The 22,895-nt window shown below is 41.0% G+C and overlaps 1 protein-coding gene across 1 annotated transcript in view; it reads right to left on the reverse strand.

The window, feature by feature from the left end:
- AGK (acylglycerol kinase) overlaps positions 1-22,895 on the reverse strand; it is an 84,363-nt gene that overhangs the window by 9,191 nt on the left and 52,277 nt on the right. Inside the window, exons 11-15 of the mRNA XM_011359553.2 lie at positions 16,756-16,825; positions 10,783-10,862; positions 8,052-8,109; positions 3,804-3,951; positions 3,303-3,400 (exon numbers count right to left, since the gene is read on the reverse strand). Of these exons, the coding sequence (XP_011357855.1) occupies positions 3,303-3,400; positions 3,804-3,951; positions 8,052-8,109; positions 10,783-10,862; positions 16,756-16,825 (454 nt within the window). The remainder of the gene's footprint in view (positions 1-3,302; positions 3,401-3,803; positions 3,952-8,051; positions 8,110-10,782; positions 10,863-16,755; positions 16,826-22,895) is intronic.

The raw sequence follows: 22,895 nt of genomic DNA on the forward strand, positions 1-22,895 counted from the left end.
TTTCCCCTCAAACTGATCTATAGGTTCAATGTAATCCTGATCAATATAACATTTTTTATGTGGAATTTAATAAAATAAACTTTCCAAGAGATTTATAGAGGTCAAAGAATTAAGAATAGCCAAGAGACTCTCTAAGAAGAAAAAAGAGACTTATTTTAAAACAAGGATTAAGAAGAGCATATTACAAATATAGAAAAATAGAGTAACTGAATAGAGAAACTACAAACATTTCCATGTGTAGAGACAGCTGACGTAGGACAGGTTTTCTGCAGAGCTGGGAGTGGGTGGCGGGGAAGGGGACATTCCAATAAATGGTGCTTGGACAACTGGCTTTCTATATGAAAAGAATATAAAAACGGAGCCTTACCTCTGTCATTCACGAAATTATAGGTGGAAGTATTCTTTTTAAAATAAAAGTGGAATCATTTGATGCCAATCATTTTAACCTGATCTTTCATTCAACAGTACACGATGAGCATCTTTCCATGTCAGTAAATAGAGGGCACGTTTTAAGTAAATGTACCCAATGTCCTGAATCAGTCCCGATTAGCTTGTTTCATGTGCTTTGCCCTTATGAATACAGTGCACACAACTGTACAAGAGATCCTGATTTTCACACATTCCACACCCTAAAGCCTCTTTCAGACTCTGAATATACTTTGTTAAATGATAAATGAACATTTTGTGCTATTATCTGACAGCTTCATTGTCTTTGAAATTTTTACTGCATTTGCTTTTATTTTTACAAAGAGGTGTGGAAAAAAAGAAAATGAATGTGCTGCTACCTGGGATAAGCAGCCCAGCGTCATATACTTTTATAATTGGCACAAAGATAAAAAGCACTCAGCCTTCTGAATGGGGCTGATCTAGAGCCGCAATCACGGCCCCACTGAACTCAATCTGTTCATTGGCATTCGATCGTCAGAGAAAAGGACCATGTTAAAGAACATGAACAAAATACTGGAAATACATGTTATCGGAGATTGGGTATAAAGAAATGTATAATTAGAAATCTTATCTTTTTTAAATTCCTCTAGAACAGGAATATATTTAACCTTAATATACTCACTTTCACCAATGTTTCCAGAATTCCATTATGTAAGAAATAATGGACTGTCTACACTATGTGTTCATCTGATGATTTCTGTAGGATAGACTAGAAATATACTTAATGGGGCCAAGGGTGTGATTACATTTTAGATGGTTCACATATACAGCCAAGACGCCACTGAGAAAGGGGATTCCAACGGATAGGCCCGTCAGACGCACGCGACGGCCCATTCCCTCACCACGCCAACACTGAACACGGGCGTGCTTTTAATCTATGACAATTCGGTAGTTACTATTTCAATTTGCAGTTCTTTGCTGTTGGGCACTTTTTCTGCTTCCTTACCTATAAAATACAGGTAATAGTTATATCTGCCTGATAATGTAGTCATGAAGGTTATGTGAGTGTTTATATAAAAGTCTTAGGATGGTACCTAGCACGTAGTATATATTCGGTAAATATAAACTTTTTTTCGTGTTTATTTCTTTTGTGAATTTCTATTCCTGCCTTTTTCCTGTTGTTTCTATTAGTCCTTTGCCCACTTCTTATTGATTTATCCTAAGTTTGTTATAAAGGAAAGCTATTAACTCCTGATCATTCACATTCTAATGTTTTTCTTAATTTGTCATTAAAATTTTTGTCTAGAGTTTCTTCTTTAATTTGTACATAGACAAATGCATCAGTATGATCTTTGCATTAGGCGCCATGCTTAGGCCTTGTTCTCTCCAGGTTTATACTGGTAACCACCTAGATTTCACTCTGGAGCTTTAATGTTTGTTTGTCTTTTTCTTTTTTACATTTAACTTTTAATCCAACTATTATTAATTCAGAAGTTGAAGGGAGCTATGTTATCCAAAAGTTATACAAGGCACAGGAATTAGTTTTATAATTAGAAAACAACTCAATATTCTGAATATTAATATTAGAATCAAATTTCTCAGTACATTCGTCTTCCTCATTCATCTCCACTCACACAATCATCACTTATGTTCAACTCCATGTGCCAGTTTTCAGACTGACCAGGTCAACTGTGAACATGCTACTTTCATTTGCATAAAACCTGATTATAGTAATTGGTCCGCAATTAAGGATAACTTTTCTATTGGCATTCTCATTAACATAAACTTCTAAGGCTTTCTCTATGCCAGGGGTCGGTAAACTTTCTGAGCAGTTAGATAGCAACTGTTTTAGACATTTGGGCCAGTCTGTCAAGACAACTCAGCTCTGCCACTGCAGCACAAAAGCAGCCAGAGGCAACATGTAGGTGAATGAATATGGCTGTGTTCCAATAAAACTGTACTTGTGGATATTGAACTTGAATTTTATGCACTTTTCACATATCACAAATTTTTTTCTTCCAACCATTTAAAAAATGTAAAATCAAGTCTTTGCTTGTGGGCTATACAAACAAAAACAGGTGGCAGACCAGTATGCCAACCCTCTGCTTTATTTCACTATTTTGCTGAGTATTACCTAGAGCAGCACTATCCAGTAGAACCTTCTGCAGTAGTGGAAATGTTTTAGATACACACTTTCCAATATGACAGCTATACATACCACATATGTATACTAGTATATATGCTATATATACTAGTCACATATGGCAATCGAGCACTTGAAATGTGGCTATTGTGATGGAAGAAATTAGTTTTAAATTTTAACTCCAACTACGTTAAATTGCCACATGTGGCGAGTAGCTACCATATTGGACAGTGCATGTCAATAGATTGGACACGAATTAACATGTAAACATAGAGATAGATTGTGTGTTTGTGTTTGTGTGTGTGTGTGTGTGTGTGTGTGTGTGTGTGTATGTGTGTGTACATATACACACGCACACACACAGTTTTTTCTTCTGGGGAACTAAATCTCCATATTTAATATAGTCACAAAAATAATGGCTGTTTACCAACAAATTTACTCAAGTTCCACAATTTTTCATTCCTGTGACAAATGGGAGCAGGCTAACTTTTCATTTCTAAAGGCCTTTTGCCCTTGGTTCTCTGAAGGCAGAAGGCTTGGTGACTACTACTAAGCAATCCCCAGAACTGGACCCAAACCCCTGAGGCTTTCAGGCCCCTCGTCACTCAGCCGCTGCTTCTCATACCATTGTTCCTAAGGGCACGCCACATCCTCTTTTCCTCACTCTCTATCCCACAGGGTAAAAATAAAAATAACGAATTAGTGGAAGAGCATGTCGTCTTTGCCACTTTTCCCAGATACCAAATGCTTTTCTAATAAAAAGCACACTCACCGTCAGGTCAAGCTGTCTGTTCCGCGTGGTGATGGACAGTTCGATGGTGGACAGCTGCATGTCTCTCCAGACCGCCGGGCTCACCTCCTTGGAAGGGGCTGTGAGTGCATCAGATACGGGTCAGTGTCTTCCATTAACATCTGACCGCTCCGCCGCCGAGGGCGAGCTGCCCGCTGCCTGGCTCGGCCTCCTGAGCCCATCTGCTGACTCTCCACCCTCGTTTGCTTCACTTCATACTTCTGACAGGATAAAGAGCCAGGCCCGGAATGGACGCTCTGTGCCTGAAACACCTCTACCAACTCAGCCGGAGTATCGCAAAGGTCGGTGACGGGAGGAGCGAGCCACCGTGTCTCCAGCGGCACAGGGCGTTGCCATTCATGGCCAGCGTTTGTGCCGGTTTGGGCCCTGCTCTGTGGCACAGAGAAGGCTGAATTCGGTGGTCCCTGAAACGCTTCTCCTGCCCTAGGTGAGCCTCTGACACCGATTTGGGGGTCTGCTCACCGTCCTGCGGCTGCGCCCAGTAGGACGCGAGCCTCCGTAACACTCTCCTGTACAGGGAGGGCCGTGGGGGGGTCTCTTCTGCTGCGCTGGGAGGTCTCTCTGTAGGTCCCGTGTATGAGACAGAGGCTCGATGAATCTGAGGCCACTCCTTTTAAAGTGAAGAGAGAAAGACATCTGTCGTGCACACGCACACAATTCCCAACTCTGGGAGTTAGTTAGTACTCTGCCTATCACTGCTAGAAAGCTCGTGATCTCTCACCGGATGGAATGATCTCTGATCTGGAGCATGGAATGCTCAAGCTTTCTTTTCCTATTAAAAGCCTATCTGGAAAACCATTAAGTCAGTTACTGAGGTCTTCATTCTCTCCCTGACACAGAGCAGAAAGATCTAAGTGAAAACCTCGATATGAACGCAGAGTCATCCCACGATGAATTTATCTTTGGTGTAGAGATGGCGACACAAGAAATTGATGAAATTCAATTGCATCAAATATCTTCTTCACTTCTAGAATCACATTCCACATGGAGTTCATGGTTTAGCCCAGCCTCACAACCCAGCCCAAGGCTTCTCGCTCCTGCTTCAAAGATCATCATTGTCGCACTCTAGAGTTTTTGTTTTCTACTAGCTGGCACCCCCAGTCCAGTGTCATCCTGAGTCCCAACGGTGTCCACAGGAATAATTAAAACGCCCTAGCTCTCAGCCCTTGACATCACCTCTAGGTCACCACAGCCACCCATGTCCATGGCCACATCCTGGTCCTTACTGCTACCAGAGCTACTCCTTCTTGGAAATCTAAGACCCCATGTCCTATTCTAATCACACCCCCATCCTATTCATCTGGTGATCCTTTTGTGCCCAGTGTGTCTCAGGGTGAACTACTCCCGTTCTCAAGTTTCCGCATGGTGAATTATGAAAGAGTAACAGGGCTGACTTCTCTCGTGCCATGTCTGTCTGCTCCCCAAGCCCGGAAGGCCCAATGCACAGACCCTGCCCCCTCCTCCCTCTGACTCACACGGGTGCTGCTGCTCCATGCGGTGAGCTTACTATGGCAGGCTCTGCCCTGAAGGAGTTGTCGTAAGTGGATAAATTCAATTAGGAGTATTCAGAAATCAGATTGTGAGCACATATCTAAGCTGTGTTCTTCACTCCTGCTGAAGTTTATAAAGCTGATACTTTGATCTCCATTTGCCTAGTTCCTAAATTTGTTTTCATAGCTGGGTTCGAACTCAGAAGAGGAAGACGGGGTGTTATTATTTAGCCCCTGAAGATCCTGACCACACCAAGTTTTCGATCACACAGAGAATTCTAGTCTCAGACCATACCATCTTCCCTAGGTGTCTAACAGTTGGTTCCTTTAAATCACTCTTGGTGCCTTTAGTCTTGTGCCCTGAGAAGCCCCGATTCTGGATCAGTCTTGTCACTAGGTTTCTGTACTTCTGACATCATGCATGGCTCAGTATTATTGGAGGGGAAAAAAATACTCCTGCTGAGAACTGATATAGGGGAAGACAATCACCCAAGCAAGCATATCTGTGTCACAACCAATTCTTGGTCTCAAGTCCTCGATATCATTTGATAATCTTTCTAAACCTCCCTATTTTAATCTTTCTTCAAAATCCCCCTGCCACCATGCACCTCATTTTCAACAGATCACTTTGTTTCCTACACTTACAGTGAAAATATCAGAAAATCGGTGAGAACTGCCTTAACTCTACACGTTTATTTTTATCTGGACCCCTCCTTCATTTCTCTGCTATCTCAAGGAAGAAGTGTCCCTTCCCCTGTCCACGGCCAGTCCAGGGCTCTGTCTCCCATAGCCTTCTACTTGCTCACGGACTTTGCCGACTCAGGCAGGCTTTCTGCTCCTTTCCGTCACCGCTTCCCTTCTTTCTTTTGCTTCAGGGTATAAAGACACGGACATCTCTCCAACTAAAAAAGCAATGCCCTTTTGACCCCATCTCTCTCATGGCTTTTGCCATTTCTATCTCCTTCCCTTCAAAGTCAAGCTTCTTGAAGGTTGGCCTAGCCCCGCTGTCTCCGCTTCTTTACCTTCCATTTATCCCTTCACTTTCTTCGGTGTGGCTCCAGCCTCTCCGCTTAGGCTCCCAAACCCTCAGAGGCTGCCAGATTCAACAGACGCTCTCCCGTCTCCTGTCTTACTCTCTGGGGCTGCTTCTTGACATCCCACTTTCTTCGTGAAAAGTCTCTCTTCCACTGGCTCGTCAGTGCTCTCTCCTCGGTTTCCTCTTAGCAGTTCTCAGGCGTCTTTTCTGGCTCTTTAAATGTTCACATTTCTCGGGGCTATTCCTGGCCATCTCTTCTCAATGGTAACTTCATCAAATGTATAGTTTCAATGCGACTCATACACTTATGACATTTTAATCTATTTCTTCAGCCCCGGATCCCTCTGCTGAATTCCAGACCTAAGTCACAATTGTTATCTCCACTTGGTTGTACCATGAGAATGTTAAATTCGATAATATGCCAAACTGGAGATTTCATCTTTATTCACAAACTTCGTCTTATGCCAACATTATCAACATTAATGGGAAACTCCAGTTACCAAACTGTAGTCTCGCAAACAAGAAACCTGGGAGTCCCATACTCTCCTTCCAACTTCTGAGGGTTCTACCTCGGTATCTCTCATCCATCCTCTGCTGCCAATTCTCACTGCTACTGTCTTAGTCTGTACCTCGTCGTCACCTCTCGCCTGGATTACTTTAACCTTCTGATGCCTTTGCCTTTAGCTACCCACTCCAATCTCTGTCCACACTATTGCCAAATGACTTTTCTAAACTGCTGATCTGCTCATGTCATTCCCCTGCTTACGATTCAATAAATCCCCAGTGCTTTAACGATACGTCAGACCCCACATCAAACCTGCCATAAGCGGCCCCTACCTAATCTCAAACTCCCTTCCTACCAAGCTGCTGCCATAATGAGACCATGTCACACCACTGTGACTTCACACATCCTGGTCCCTGCATCAAGAACGCCCTTTACTTAGTTCTGTATGTATTTAGCAAAAATTTAGCAAAAGTGTCACCCTTGCTGCAAAGACTTTGCTGACCCTCAGTCAGATGCGAATGCCCCTCTGCTGTGCCCCATCTCTCTCCTCCTATGTTTCGTCCGCACTCACTCAACTGGTTTACTTGTGCCTCACGCCCAGCGCCAGCACATGAATACTTCTTGGGCAGGAAATCTGTCTTATTTGACTTTGTATTCCAAGCACATAGAAGGGATTGTCACACGACAGTCAATAACTGTTCGCTGAAGAAATGGTGGAAACAGTTTATATTCTCCTAGGCCTACTACTTGAATAAGTAATCATTCTATTTCTTCCTAAATACACTCGCTATTCAATTAATGAAAATATTCCCTTGAGCAATAGAAATAATTCATTTTAATAACTGGGATTTATTTAGAAGGTAAAAGGAGCTGTTTTCCAAATGTATTGCAATGGACATAGACTACTTTTCAAACAGAAAAACACTTGATTGTCTGAATATTAACATAAGAACCAAACTCCTCACTTTATTCAGACTTAATCTGCCAATTCTCAGATTCGCCAGCCAGACTGTGAATACAGGGCTTTGATAAAAGCTGACACAGTGCACAGTCCACAGACAAGGGTGCCTCTTCTATTAGCATTTTCATTAATATACATTGTTCGGCTTTTCTCTGGGCCAACATTTTCAGCATATAGCCTAGAACTTTGCTGCTATATACTAACAAATGTTGCCCTATACTGAAAAATGCCCAACAAAACTTCCTCCCATGAGAGAAATGTTCTATACGCGGACTGTCCAACACGGTAACCACTACCCATATCTGGCTAGCACGGTTTGAAAGCTACTGTGTTGTGCATTAGCCTATGTGATTAGACATATTCAGATACAAATCTTCATTTCCAGATACCCTTACAAATAATCGATGAGCTCTTGGTCACTTTGTTCAAGGTTTGTTTGGCCAGAGCGAGTGAATGAATGACAAAGGGAACTGTAACATTAAAGAGAAATTAAACATGGGTTTGGTAATGGAGGGGATGAGCTGGAAGATGAGGGGTGACTGCTTATCTAAACAGGAGTGCTTTCTACACTTGTATGTAAGTAAATATCCCCCATTTTAGAATTGGAGCATGTCATACACATCTGTAGCAAGGAATTTTTTAAAAATCCAAATATGCACATCACAGAGTAACAACAAAATAACATAGGGCGAATTTCTACACTGTAAATTGCGTTTACCTTAAGAGTGCTGAAAAAGTGAGCTGCTTTGGTTTTTAGAGGCCCAAGATACCAGTACCTGAGAACGATCAAGATAAAAATCTAATTAGAATATTAAAAGAACTATCAGTACGATAGATACCATTCATGACACACAATACATTAGAATTACACCTCTACTACTAGCATCTGCTCTGGAGGCTTGGGTACTACAGTTTAGCATAAAAGAGTATTACGGTAAGTTTTTAATCTGCATTTCAATGCCACGTCAAACAGTATGTAATTAGTTATACAGCAGATAGATCCTTGCAATTTAGGAGGGATATATAATCAGAGTCTTCTTGAATCTCTCAATTCATAAGTATCACTGTAATATGTACTTTCAACCACACAACAGAGTTGAGTATACATTCAAGAAAGCACTGAGCAGAGCAGGATAAAGCCGCCATGAGAGGCAGTGTCGGGGACCTGGTGTGTTTCCCACAAGCTCGATGGCTGGATCCTGTTCGCCATGTTCTCTCTCGCACACAAACGTATGACTAAAATCCGGAAATCAGCATAATTTCACATTACTCATGTTATGCAGCTTTAAAATGGCAAATGTAAAATCTGGAAGTAAATACATAAAAGCTGAAGAGTGAAAGATGCCGACTTGGATTAGAAAAGTGGTATACAGTAGGTTCCTCTTAAAACTTCCCTGTCCATCTTAAATGCTCCCTATTTGATTCTGATCAATATGCATTTATTTAGTGCTAACTATGCATATAGAGGAAACAGAAAAAATACAGAGTAAAAATTCCTGCCTTTGAGGGCTTATAATTTGAGAAAATATGGCCCAAAAAAGTAGCATAAAACAAGAAATGACTATATAAGTATATCTTCTAAAATGATCTATAATTACTGGTTGGAGAGTCAGGAGGTGACGAGAAATTATGAAAGACCTAAAGTCACTGGAGCAGTCACGCTGGTGTAAAGAGTGGCACGAGAACAAAGGGCATGGGATTTAGCTACAGGAAAGAGGGGAAGAGGTCATTCTGGGCCAGAGGAGTGGCTACGCCGCAGGAAACAGCGAGGACGATGGCCAGAGCGAAGGCTCAAGGGGAAAGACACGGAACAGTGCGATTAGCGGAGAGGATGGATTAAGCAGGCCCTTGAATGCCAGAAGGAGTTTAGATAGAATCCAGTGAGCAACGTGGAGCCATTCTAATTATCACGCAGGTGACTAGTGTGATGCTACTGGATCAAGGTATGTGTGAGCCCAATTGTAATTCATTTAAACTATACCAAACTATACCAATGCGGGCCTTGATTATCTGGTGTTTCTTTCAGCTTATGTAATGATTTGCTTCTTTTCCAGGAAACACACCCTAGCTATGGCAGTTTATTTCTAAACTGTCAGCAGCTAACTTCATCTCTACCAAGAGGAATTTTGACGCCGTGCTTATAGTCTCCCGATGGCCAGCTAGGAAATCAGTTCTTGCATCTCGGTTGTTTCTTCTGTAACACACAGAGCAACTCAGGGGACAGTCCTAGTCGAGGTAGTAGATAACAACTCGAATTTTAAAATTCATTGTTCAGAAATCAATCGCAGTATGGGTAAGTGTGTGAGATACTCCTGGAGGGGCTGATCTACGCCTGTGCTTAATTGTTGATTAACACATTTTAGAAAGCAATCTGTTCTCACCAGACTCAGGGAAAACTAAGCTACTCCTCTTGGTGAGTTGCTGGGATTATTTGACATTGCGGATCAAACACAGGGTAACTTGTAGAATCAAGATAATCATGGCATACTCACAAATAAAAAGATGTGAAATGTTAAGTAACAGACTGTAAAATACGGTAATATTTCTCTTTTGACATTTCACCATCAGGAACTTGATTAGCAGGAATAATAAAGAGAAAAGGTGAGAGAAAAGTCTGCAGAGAAACTGTGGCAGGAACGCCTATGAAGTGAAAGACGGTTTCTTGACAAAAGCTGTGTGCGCTCAGTCATAATTCATTTAAACTACTCCAAAACTGTAAGCCCGTTTTCAAGAAAAGGTAAAAGACACAACACAGATGTGAAGTGAGCCTCACAGTGTCTCCTTCAGTCCCACCCCAGGGAGCCTTTGCTGACAACCACCTTTCCACGTCAGACAGAACATGACACAACCTCTTGCCAAGCTGAGAGTTTCATGTTACACAATGAATCCTCCAAAAATAAGTCCATGCCCAGGAAAAGCCAGCGATGGCCCTCCAATCATCTCCTCAACGGACCTGTCTCTTCCATCTCTCGACACAGCCAGGCGTCCACCTTTTTCCCTTCTCTGAAGGAGGGAGCCTCTGGTCTCTCAACCTGCTAGGCCTTCGAAAAGAACACCTGTCGGGGCCAGTCTTCCGACCGGGGTCCGAAAGCGCTGTGTAGCGGAGGCCCCGGCGGTGCCTCTCACCTGGCACCCGCTACGCAGGCTGCAGGATGACGGGCGCCCCAGGTCTACTCCAGCCTAGCTTGAGCCTCAGAGAGGGTGTCTAGAAATAGAGATGACTCTTTTCCTCTTTGGCCACCACCAAGCTAGGAGGAACCTGGAACATCCCCCGTCCTTTCTGCATGTAAGATATAAACCTCTCTCTTAATCATACATAATTCAACCTCCACCCACCAAATGTATTCCTACGAGATCACTGTATAGTGAAACCTCACACTGCGGAGCAGATTAAGAGATGTTTTTTTTTTTTTTTTATATCACCACACATCAATATAGCAATCCTTTACTTGCTAACTCTGACGCCAGCATCTCTGAAGGATCCCCATCGAAGGCCGGTCATTGCAAACACAGGTTGTTCCTTTTCACCCTGGAAGAGAAATACATTTAATTTAAATTGACAATTACAAGAACTTGGAATTCTCAGCAGGTAAGTACCAGCACATAACCAAATTCTAAAAAGATGCTCGATATTTAAGAAATTAACTCTAGAAGTGGTCAGTAAAAGTACTCAAATAAACCATACTCTAAATAACACTAGTGTTTATATATTAGGCCTCATGAATCTGCTGGCAAAGGAACATGTTATCATACTTGAGACTGTAAGTTAAGGAATATCTAACTATGCTGGTTCTGGGATCAATTTAATAGTTGGATCAGCCAGAGTTTCTTCTTTATAATCGGCCAGATTATACTTGTCCAAGGCAAAGATAACTTAAGTCTGCATTCTCTTTGGAGGGCCGAGGGCTCTCAAGTATCAGGATCCTGGTACTCTAGAATATTTCACGTGAATATCTGAAAATACAGTCAGATATTCGTCATAACAAATCAAAACAAAAAGTGATTCGGATTTAGTCTGATGCTTTCGGTGAAACAATGTATAATATACACATGATAACCAGTGAGTTTCTAATCAGCGAGATCAATAACATATAGAAACCACCTCTGCGTTTATGCTCCGTGACGGACTTTCCTTAGAACACACATGATACGCACACCAAGATCCTGACGGGGGCTTTTCCCGTAGCTAGGAACGGCAGCCAAAGCCCGGGCAGCCCGCGTTCTAAAGAGCACTGCCAGGTGCTGGACGCCACTCGACAGAATTGCCTGAACGGGGCAGAAGCGGCTCGAGTTCCACCACGACCACCAGTGGAAGCAGGAGACAGCTGCTGGAGGAGAGGCCTCGGCACTGTAGGCTGCAGGCGAGAGAAAGTCTGCTGTGTCTTCTGCTGAGCGGAGGGACTGCTTCCCCCGCTCCTCCTACAGAAACCAAAGGGGGGACAGGACTTCTAGGAGAATCACATGCAGATAGGGCAGCCTACGAGTAAAAGACACGGCCTCACATTCTTTGCGTGTCTATAGATTTGTTTTTCTGCACCTGCGTAAGCCAGGGGACAAGGAGCGAGAGAGATGGCAGACCAAAGGGGTGACGGCGAGGCAACTCGCTGCTGGCGCATCAGGATGTTAGTCCCCTGGGGGCCAAGTGGATATTGTGCAAGGCAGCAGGGTTTGAGCCGTCCTGACTACACGAAGCTAGTCATTCATTCGTTTTCTTCATAGCATTTTCAAGAACAAATATATGTTATAAGTTTGGGACTAGCGATAAGAAGATGTCTGCCCTCAGCTCACGGTGCTGTGGGGGGCATACAGACTACAATAACGATACAGTGCAAGAGGTTCGAATAATAGAGATGTGTAGCAAGTACTCTGAAAATACGGAGGAGTGCGACTGTGTAACGGGTATGGGGGGAGCGAGGGAGATGGATGTGAATTTTAAAACAAAACCAACTAAATTGTAAAGAATAAGGCGGACTGGCGAGGCTGGGGAGAGAGAAGAAACAACAGTAGAAAGGACAGAAACAACACGATGTGAGTTTGCTGGATCCACAGGAGCGTTTCCCCAGACGGCCCGTGAGATGTCAGTACGCGTTGACGATGGTGAGGAGGAGGACGATAGAAGATTCCATCGTGAAGTAAGTCAGAAAAGCCCGAACTTCCCTGGTTTGAGATGAAGCGGGTCACGTTTACTGCACTTAAAAGTCTTTACATCAGCGCACGTTATAAATTTCCCAAAGGAGAAACGCAACGTCCAGTCCCCCGAGCAGTTAGCCGCGCAGCTGTCTGAGGCGTCGGGCACACCTGACGCTCCGGGGAAAACGCTGTCCTAAAGCATGGAGTGTGGCCCCAAGTGCTGAGACAATGCACAAGCTCCCTCCCTGCGCTCAGGGCTGTTTTCATATGGGAGGAAGAGCACCACTGTGATGTCTCAGCCCGAAGGAGGTCGGGGCAGTAGTCAGATTATGAGACGAAGACGTCAATAAACCAAATCAGGAACAGAAAGGTGTACAGCCAGACCTTCAGAGCAAAGGAGATTTGCTGCCCCAGCTCGCAGACTCTCCTGGAAAGGGGAAATTCTGGAGAGAGAGTGGCCTAGTGATTTGCAGAGGAAAATAGCTGCGAGGGCTGGCTGGAATAAAAGCTTAAAGAACAGTGAAAAGGAAACAATTCCTGTCAACTAGACAGCTGCCTAATCTAGAGATTCTGGGGATTCTAGGTGCCGAGGGAGAAACGAGGCGGGAGGAGCGCTGAGGTCCAGAAGCCGCTCTGAGCTCGTGGTAAGAGAGCCGTTGGAGCCGGGTTTGGGCTGGAGGAAGCCGTGCCGTCAGCCAGGAAGGAAAGAGGGGAGAGGGAGAGAGTCTAGCTCCTCGCCGCCTCCCTGACACTCCTCTGGTTCTGGGTCAGCAGGGTCCAGAAGTGTCCGGCTAAAAGAGCAGAAAGAAAGAACTAGAAAGAATCCCATCGATCCGCCCAACAGTTGCTGTAAAGTCAAGGTCTAGGGGTCACAAATGTCTGCATGGGGCAAATGCCCTCTAAAATTCGTGGGATGCTGCCAACACTACGGCCACCTGAACAAAGCAGTGAGGTGGGAAAAGCGATGGCCCATAAGACAGAAAACCCAGATTCCACTTCTGTCTCCAGCACAATAGTCACGACCAGATGACTTCTTTTCTAATTTGCCAGGTAACATACTAACACACGTCGTGCCTTCCTGAGTTGGATGTGAATGCACAACAAAGTAAAAAGCTGAGTTACAGCTTCCAAGGGCTACTTCTTTTATCTCTGAAGAATCTCCAGTTATATGTTTAATTGGGTTTGGGTTTGTTTTTAAAAAAAAAAAAAAAAAAAATCTGGTATCAGTCTTCACCACTCCGTAATGCTTTCCCCCATATTCTGAAAGCAATTTCCAGAAGTAAGGAAAAAAAGACAAATTCCGCTTAGCTGGGTACCTCAGAAACCACTGTAGAGGCTGCTGAATTACGTTTCCCAGGAATTGATTTAAAATGATTTCTGCCTCCTGGGCTATGTCATCAATATACAGAGCCTGTGGTAAATTTGATACTGGTTTCATCAATTCACGAAGTCTTTATATTGAAAGAAAAACATGAAGGAGACAAGAGGCGTTTAAATATAAGCACAGTCAAGAATTCCCAGGTAATTCCTAGTTACTCTGGAATATATTACTTCTAACACATAAATGAGAAGCCATAAATCACTTGGTTATTAAGAGACACATTCCAATTCGTTTCCCTTGGTAATAACGATATTTTAAAACAATATCTTCATTGATACCGATCTGCAGTAACCTGGCTGGTTAGAAATTCTTCCATTCTGTGAGAACAATTTAGCTTTATTATATGCCAAAGAATCATTTGCAATTTGAATCATTTTTGTCGTGACCAATGAGGTCATAGTGGGGAGTCCAGACATCACTGCATGAAGAACGAAGGAAAATAAGAGGAAAAGAGGCTGCGAGCTCGGGGTTCGCCAGCTGTAAATACGCTTACGGCCAACAGCAACGTGTGACGAGTGGCAGTATTTTAGGACTGAAGTTTGGAACCATGACATAGTGTGACCCTTCCTTCACAGATATCGGGGAACTTGAATGAATATAAAGTGTCCATAGTCTTTAGAGGACAACTTGATGGAACCTGCACATTTTAAGACCAGATCTGAGTAAAGTCACAGGGCTCACAGTTTACAGGATTGATAGACTTTATGGCTCACTCAGCCTTCGTAGGAATCTGTCCCTTTTTTGGGGAGGTGGGGTAGGGTTGACGAAGAAAGAAAAGCTATGTAACTACTATCCAGTGAGAACATCTTTTTTCTAGGAATCGAATTATTTTTAAAGAAGATTCTGATTAAGAATCAGGAATGGCTATCGAGTGTTCTTCCCTCTAAAATTTTTATCTTGCAAAAAAAAAAAAAAAAAGGTTTAATGTACAATGAACACTTTTTATACCTCTCACCCAGATCCACCAACTGCATCCCGCACATCAGCATTATCCTAGGTGCACATTAGCATTATCCTAGGTGTGTGTACATGTTTTGTATTATTGCTAACTCATTTGCGAATGAATTGCAGACTTCATGACCCTTCACTCACCTCTAAATACTTCTGCAGCATCTCCTAAGAATAAGGATGTACATGGACATGACCGTAACACGCTGTCACGCTCAAGAAATCTACCATGGATACAAAGTATCTAATGTACTGTCCACATTAAGCTATCTCTTGTTGTTTCAAAAAGATCTTTAATGGTTGTCACTCTTTTTCATTTTTCCAATCCCGGATCTCATACTGGATTTAATTATGAAATTTCTTTAATTTCTCTAATTCCTAAACAGACTCTCTACCTTCTTCTGGATTTCATGACATTGACCTTTTTGAAAAGGTCAGACTACCTGTTGTTTTTAGAATGTCCCAAAATTTGGATTTGATTGCTTTTTCATTAGTAGATTCAGTCAGATTCAGAATAGTTAATGTTCTGAGCAAGAAACTACAAAGGTGATGTACCCTTTTCATGTCTGCCTGTCCCGTTACTGGTGACACTAAGTTTGATCATTTGGTTAAGGTGTTGTATGCTAGATTTCTCTACTGTAAATGTACATTTTCCCCTTTGTAATTATCATATAATCTGTGATACTGTGTGAATGTTCCCTAACAACCTTTTATCTAACAGTTTTAGCACTCATTGATGATCTCTGCCTGAATCGGTTATTTCATCGGTGATTACGAAATGGTAATTCTGTAACTCCATCATTCCTTCTTCATTTACGAGCTGGAAATTCTCCTATGACATCACTGTGGATTCATGGATCCTTCATTTTTATTTAATGTATTATAATCCATTAGCATTACTATTCTTTTCGATGTTCAAACTGTCCCAAAATTGGCCAGTAGGACACCATCGGGCTGGCTCCTGTTTTTTTCTGCTGTCTCCATCAGTTTTTGAGTACTTCCTTGCCTTGTTCTTGCCCGGCCTCTGAAAGCCATCTTTTCAGAGTCCTGCTAACTTGTATTAGAGAATGGTTTTGAGAGATCAAAATCTGAGTGCCAGCTATGCCCACTGCTGTTGGGTATTACTGTGTCGAAGCCCTTTCAGTGGGCAAAGGCCACAAATATATTTCTAGAAAGATTCATGAGTTCATCTACAAATCAATAAGAAAGCATTAAACAATCCGATAGAAAAATGGGAAGTTCTGCTCCCACCTAGGATGGAGGAAGCTACGAAGAACATTGTTCCCACCTTAAAAATGAGAAAAAGCTATATAATCAACAAAGTCATAATTTGTCTCATGCCCATCGGAGGGCTGAGATTGTAAGACAACTAAGTAACCTGAATTCCAAAGAAAGACAAGCCCCTGCAGAGGACAGATGGGACACGAGAAAGATTTCACCTCTGGCAGAACATGGGAGAAAGAGGCGGCCACCACGCAAGCAGGTAAGAGGAAATCAGGTGCCGTCCTAAGTGCTTTATATTTATTAGCTCTTTTCATACTTGAAACAATCATATGAAGTAGAGAAATTACTTGAGGTCCAAAGGTAATCGATAGAGGAACAAAAAATAGTGATACAACTATACTGGGAGGAGATACAGTGGAATTCTTCTATATAACAAAGAGGTCAAGAGATAAGGTCTAAAATGGATAAATCGGAAACTAGTATCGTGTACTTAACACTGCTGAACTGTACGCTTAAAAATGGTTACGATGGTAAATTCTATGTTATGTATATTTTTAACACAATTTTTAAAAACAGCATCATAATCATATTTCTTAGTGATAATAACTAGAATAAACAGGTAAAATTATTTTTCCCTGGGGAGTTATAGGAAAGGGTAAGCAGAGGGACTATTGTTTTCATCATCTTGTGTGAACTGTTATTACTTTAAGTTTTTCAAACTCTAAAGAAAAGACTTTACCTTGATCTGCAAGACATCAAGTGGAACTGTCTCCCCTTTCACAATGGCAAGTGTAGCATCTGTAATATGTCTAAAAGATAACAAGAAGCAAATGATCATGCTGTGAAAGAGTAAATACCACCTCCCCCCACCTCACACACGCACGCACACACACACACACGCGCGCACACACATTCACTCCTGCCCAGAGTAATAGTTAAGTCAGGAAAAAAACCAGTGCTTCAAAATACTCTAAGAACAAAGGAGTTTAAAAGAATTACTAAAACAAGTATAGTGGAAGGCTCTGGCAAAGAGAAATTTCTACAAGGCATCCATCAACTCTTTACTTAACACTTATGGAGACTCTACATTGTGCCTGACTCTTATCGCTGGAAAATGTGATACTACTTAAAATGAATGAATGAAATACGTTATTCTATTGTTATTTAAGAAATCAAGTGCTTCACAAAACGATATTTCCTATTACTCTAACAACCCGAAGGGTAACTAAGGAACAGGATTTTGTTGGCGTTACCTTAGGAAAATGTAATCCAGAACCCAAGACAGAATTCTCTTATATTCCAAGATTACTAGGATGTACTTCATTTTAATTGCTGAGTCTTTTGTTCAAAGACACAATACTGGTCTCATCTATATTCTGGTAGCTGAAAATGTATAGGAAAAAATGGCATGTACTATCGACATCCATTCAGAGAATATGAAACTATGCCAGGCCTGGAAACAGTTCTAGGATTCATATTCTATTAGATCCAAGGTCAGACACACATTAATACACAACAGAGAGTCAGCAAAAGAAACAGTAAATCAACAAGTGGCCAGACAATAAGATATAGGCCATTGGAACAGAAAGAAGGAGCAAACGCACATCACTGTCCTTGCCCAGCCTGGCCACCCCTCCCATCAATCCACTGTCTCAGGACTGCTGTCTATCCCCGCCCTTCAGATCTTGCCTGAAACACCACCGTCCACCCTCGTCAGCCTAGATGTAGTGCTTCCCTATAATTCTCTATCACTGAACTATGTTCATTTTGCTTCACAATTTACAATATATTTTTTATTTACATCTTTATCATCTGCCTCCTCCTGGAGACTAAAAGTTCCACAGGTTAATGATAACTTATGTCCATTTACCGATCAATATAAAACCTACACCTAGCACAGTGCACAATACCAAACAGGCAATCAGTATATAATGATTATTCTATAAAATTTCAAGCATGAGAAAGTACAGAGAATAGTATCATGAACTCTTGTATATTCCTCATCCAGCCTCATCAATTATCAATTCATAGCCAATTTATTTCCTTTTATATCCTCCATTCACTTCACCCAAACTGTATCAATCAAAGCAAATCCCAGATATCTTAACATTTCATCTATAAATATTTCCTTATCTATAAGACTCTTAAAAAACATAAAATGCCATATATCTAAACCTTTCGAATAATCCCTTTATATCAACATATATTTAGTTGATGTTGAAATTTCCTCAATGAACATATTTTTGTTGGCTTTATTCAAATGATGATCCAAATCAGATCTATACTTTACAATGGGTTTGTGTGTTAGTCTCTCTAATCTATAGATTCCCTGTCCTTTTCTTTTCCCTACTTGTTAAATAGATGGGTTGTCTTACGGGGTTTCTGAGGGTCTGGATTTACTGATTGTATCACCATATATTAACACGTGTCTGTCTCCATGCCCTGCGATGCCTGAAAGTCTGTATCTAGGACAGAAAATCTGTATCAGATTCAGCTTTGAGTTTCTGGCAAAAATATTCTATAGGTAGTAGTGGTGTGTACTTCCGTCAGCAAGAACATAAAATCTGGTTGTCTCTTTTTTTGTGAGGATAGAAAACAATGATAATCATTGGTCAGACTTATTAACAGAGTTTCAAAACGGTGATCTTTTAATTCTATTCTAACTTAACTGATGCACAAAGAGAGACCTTCTTCATCAATAATTTGGGTACCGTGAAACATAAGTTATATGAGAAAATCAGCATAAATACTTGATATTTTTAGTTTACCAATTTTCAAAATAAGTTGTATCCTTAATATCCTTTAATAGTGACCAATAATTTTTTTTAATTTTTCTTAGTATCATTATGAACTCATAAAGATTTTAAAATATGTTATGTTTCAATACATTACAGTAATTAGCCTTACTGATACTCAAATTGCCTCAAATGAATGAATTATAATGGAGGAGGTGCAGGGGTCGGCAGATAACCAGAAAGAACGATGAGAAATAGCCTCAGAAGGTCCATGTCAGCGTGAACCAAACGGAGGAGAAACCAACAGCTCTTCCTTAGTGCTTGCTTACGCAAGAAGAATTATCTAAGTTTAAAAGGACTACTTTAATATTTTAACTTTTTAAGTCAGATTTATTGAAATATAACTTAAATATGCTGTTGTATGGTTTTGACAAATGCCTTCAGTCATGTAACCAGCACCGTGACCAGGACTGACATTTCCAATATCCCAAAAGGTTCCTTCATGGCCCTCTGTGGCCAACGCACTTCCCCACCAGGGGCTCCTGGCAACCACCACGTGTGTATGCCTACAGCTTTGCCTTTTCCAGAATGTCACATAAGTTGAATTTAAAAGTATGGTGCCTTTCCAGTTGTTTTTTTTAAACTCTTAGCATGAATCGGAAATTCATTCATTTTGTGGGATGTATGGATAGATTCTTTTTAATGTTGCATACTATTCCATTGCATACACATACCATGATCTTTTTATCCACTCACCAGTTGATGTTCCCAGTTTGGGGCCATCGCACATAAAGCTACTATAAACATTTATATATAGATTTTTGTATGGACATGTCTTCATTTCTTTTGAGTAAATATAAGTGTGATTGCTGCTCATAAGTTTTATTTTATAGGAAACTTCCACTCTTTTTCCATAGTGGCTACACCATCTTGCTTTCCCACAAGCAATATGAAAGTTTCAGCTGTTCCACATATTTCTCAGCACTTGATGACGCTGGGTTTCGTTTGGTTTGTTTACGCCATTCTGACAGACGCACACTGGCATCTCGCTGTAGATTTAATTTGCATTTCCCTAACAACTAATAACGAATATCTCTTCATAGGCTTATTTGCCATCCATGTCTCTTCTTTGGTGAAGTGTCCATTCAAATGTTTTGCTTTTTTTCTATTAGGCTGCTTGTTTTCTTATTGAGTTGTGAGTGCTTTCTGTATATTCTTGATATTGATCCTTTATCAGATATGTATCTTGCAAATATTTTCTCCCAGTCTGAGGCTTGTCTTTTCAATTTCTTCACAGTGCTTTTTGAAAAAGAGATGTTTTAAGTTTTGCTTGGGTCCAAATTATCATTTTTTCCTTCTATGGTTTCTGCTTTTTGTGTCTTAAGAAATCACTGCCTAACCCAAGCTCACAAAGATTTTCCTCCAGAATCTTTACATTTTTAGGTTTTACAGATAGTCTATGATCCGTTTCGTGTTCCTTTATATATATATATACTATGAAGTAAGGGTTGTGATTCATTTTCTTACATGTGGTTGTCTAATTGTTCCAGCACCATTTTGTTGGAAAAAAAAAAAAAAAACTGTCCCTTCTCCACTGAATTGCCTTGGGGCCTTTGTTGAAAAATCGAGCATCCGCATATGTGTGGGCCTAATTCTGGACACTTTCTCCTATCGATCTGTGTCTCCTTTTACCAGTACCACACTGTCTCGATCACTGTGGCTGGAATTGGTAGGGCAAGTCCTCAAAAGTTTGTTATTCTTTTTCAGAATTATTCTAGCTATTCCTGTTCTTTATTTTTCCACATAAATTTTAGTCAATTTCTATAAAAAGTCTTCTGGAACTCTGAAATTGTGTTGAATATAGATCAATTTGGAGAGAACTGACATCTAAATATTGAGCCTTAAATCCCGTGAACACGGATCTCTCTCTATTTATTTAGATAGTCTCAATTTCTCCCTTCAGTGTTTTATAGGTTTCAGCATATAAATCTTACACATATTTTCTTAGATTTATCCCTAAGTATTTCATGTTTTTATAAAAGTTTAGCAATGTTGGTATCCTATTGCCTTTATTGTTGTTATGTGGTTACATTTTAGAAAAATAAATATAGTAATTATCATTAGCAACAAAGTAAAAGATTTATCATGTCTGGAGTTTAAGTAGAGGTACAAGACAGGAGTCATTTAGAAACTAATTTCCATTCAAGTTTCCTAATATGGAACCTCCTTGCCTATTCCAATCTGCAGTCCCAATGAATGGGAATCTGGCAGAAAAAGTCACCTGTCCATGGTATTTGACTGGAATACCTATAAGATATATTTTTTAGTACTTTTCTAGGTGAAAAGGCAAGAGAATAGAGGGTTATCTTCTTTATTTGTTTATATTTGTTTTACTTTGGAGTCAGTAATTGTATAGCCATCCTCTTTGTTATTTACTATGTTCCATCCTAAATAAATTTTCAACAATTATGCGTAAAGTCTTCAACAATTCAGGTAGTTTACCAAGCATGATTACATGTTTACTTAACTAGTCCTTATTCTGGCTCTTTCACAGTCTTCTGAGATGAGCACTATCATTGTGCATTTGAGAAACACAGGTGGGGAAACAGACAGAGAGAGTGAAGAAAACCCCCACCGTAGCGGAGCGAGCACGGGACAGTACGGAATCCTGTATCAGGGCCAACTCCAAAGGTGCGCTCTCTTCACCTGTGAGGCTGCTCTGGGCCTACCTAAGAGATAACTAGGGATTCCCACAGGGCAGTCCCACACCTGACACCTGTGTGCTTGACAGTCCTCCCCACCAGTGTGATCAGGCTTAAAACGCAAACACTTAAGTCAGGCATCATGTCCACCTGGGTCGGTGTTTCTAACAGGTGCAACCAAAAATACTTTCCAAGATACATGTTAATGTAAATGCTTGGATTACATTCTGGGTTCTTTAGGAAGCAGGTTGGAACGTAAGAAACGGCCTATTTTACTTTTTCATATTTCTCTATCAAAATGTCTTTATCCCATTTTTTCCTTCCAACACAGATGCTGCTATCTGGGAAGGAGGTAGCAGTTTAGAAAATGAGATTCAATTTAGGAGAAAGCAAGAAGCACGATCACAAGTTTAGCTGAACCTGCTACAAATATGTTAATTCTGAAGCAAGCTGAGAAGGGATCCTAAAGCACTGTACTTACTCTGAGTAGTAGCTAGCACACTAAAAGGTTAGGAAGTACATCTGCGAGACAGACCTTGAAAACAAATCTTGCAAATGAAAAAGCTTTTTTAAATTTATATTAATTCTTTTCAAAAATCACTTGGCAGAAGACAGCTAAAATGCAACCTTAAATTTATCATTCTCCAGTAATAATTGCAAACTCTAAATAAAGCAGCACCGTAGGACGGAATAGCTATTTTTTATGATTATTTAGCTGCAACATTCCAAATTCAAGATTCCTTTTTCTTCCATACTAATTATGGTACCAAAAAATCTTGACAACAGTGCAAAAAGCAAAGCCTTGTTCTTTCAAATAGCCTTAAGCCTCTGCCATATTAAGAGGTCTACAAAATTCTGACCCCAGAGCACACTTGCTTAATTACCTAAGACCTCTGGGGTATGCCTATAAATTAAGTTTTATAAATCTTTAAATTAGAAATAGAAGCAGCAACAACATTAGCTAACTACAGGGGAAAATGAGCCCCTCCAAAACTGAAGGCTACCTAAGACCTTGAGGGTGGCTGCACTATGTGTAAACTGGCTTTCTCCAGGAACAGTCTACTCCGATCACTGACATGCCCGGGAACGCGGGCTCAGCAGTTCCAACGCTATATGCTGACGCAAACGGAGGGACTAGCTCTCTGAAGGAACCAAGACTCAAACCAGACAGGATTCCTTGTGGATAAGCAAAACTGTTTGAGTGATTCATTGTTTGTCATATCTACTGCCCCTCAGAAATTCTAAACTGGGAATAAAAAGTATGGCAAAGTGAAATGTTACTTTGGGCTTCGGGATAATTGGTGAAGGTTGAATACTCCTCATTAGATTAAGGCTGGAAGAATGAAAAACATTTTAAAGAAGGCGTGGCGCACGTATACATTTATGCCTCGTGTTTGACATATAGACTGAGGCCTTTATACAAAATATATATATAGAGAGAG

The sequence above is a fragment of the Pteropus vampyrus genome, unplaced genomic scaffold (genome assembly GCF_000151845.1).
Source record: "Pteropus vampyrus isolate Shadow unplaced genomic scaffold, Pvam_2.0 Scaffold48, whole genome shotgun sequence".
NCBI classification, from domain to species: Eukaryota; Metazoa; Chordata; class Mammalia; order Chiroptera; family Pteropodidae; genus Pteropus; species Pteropus vampyrus.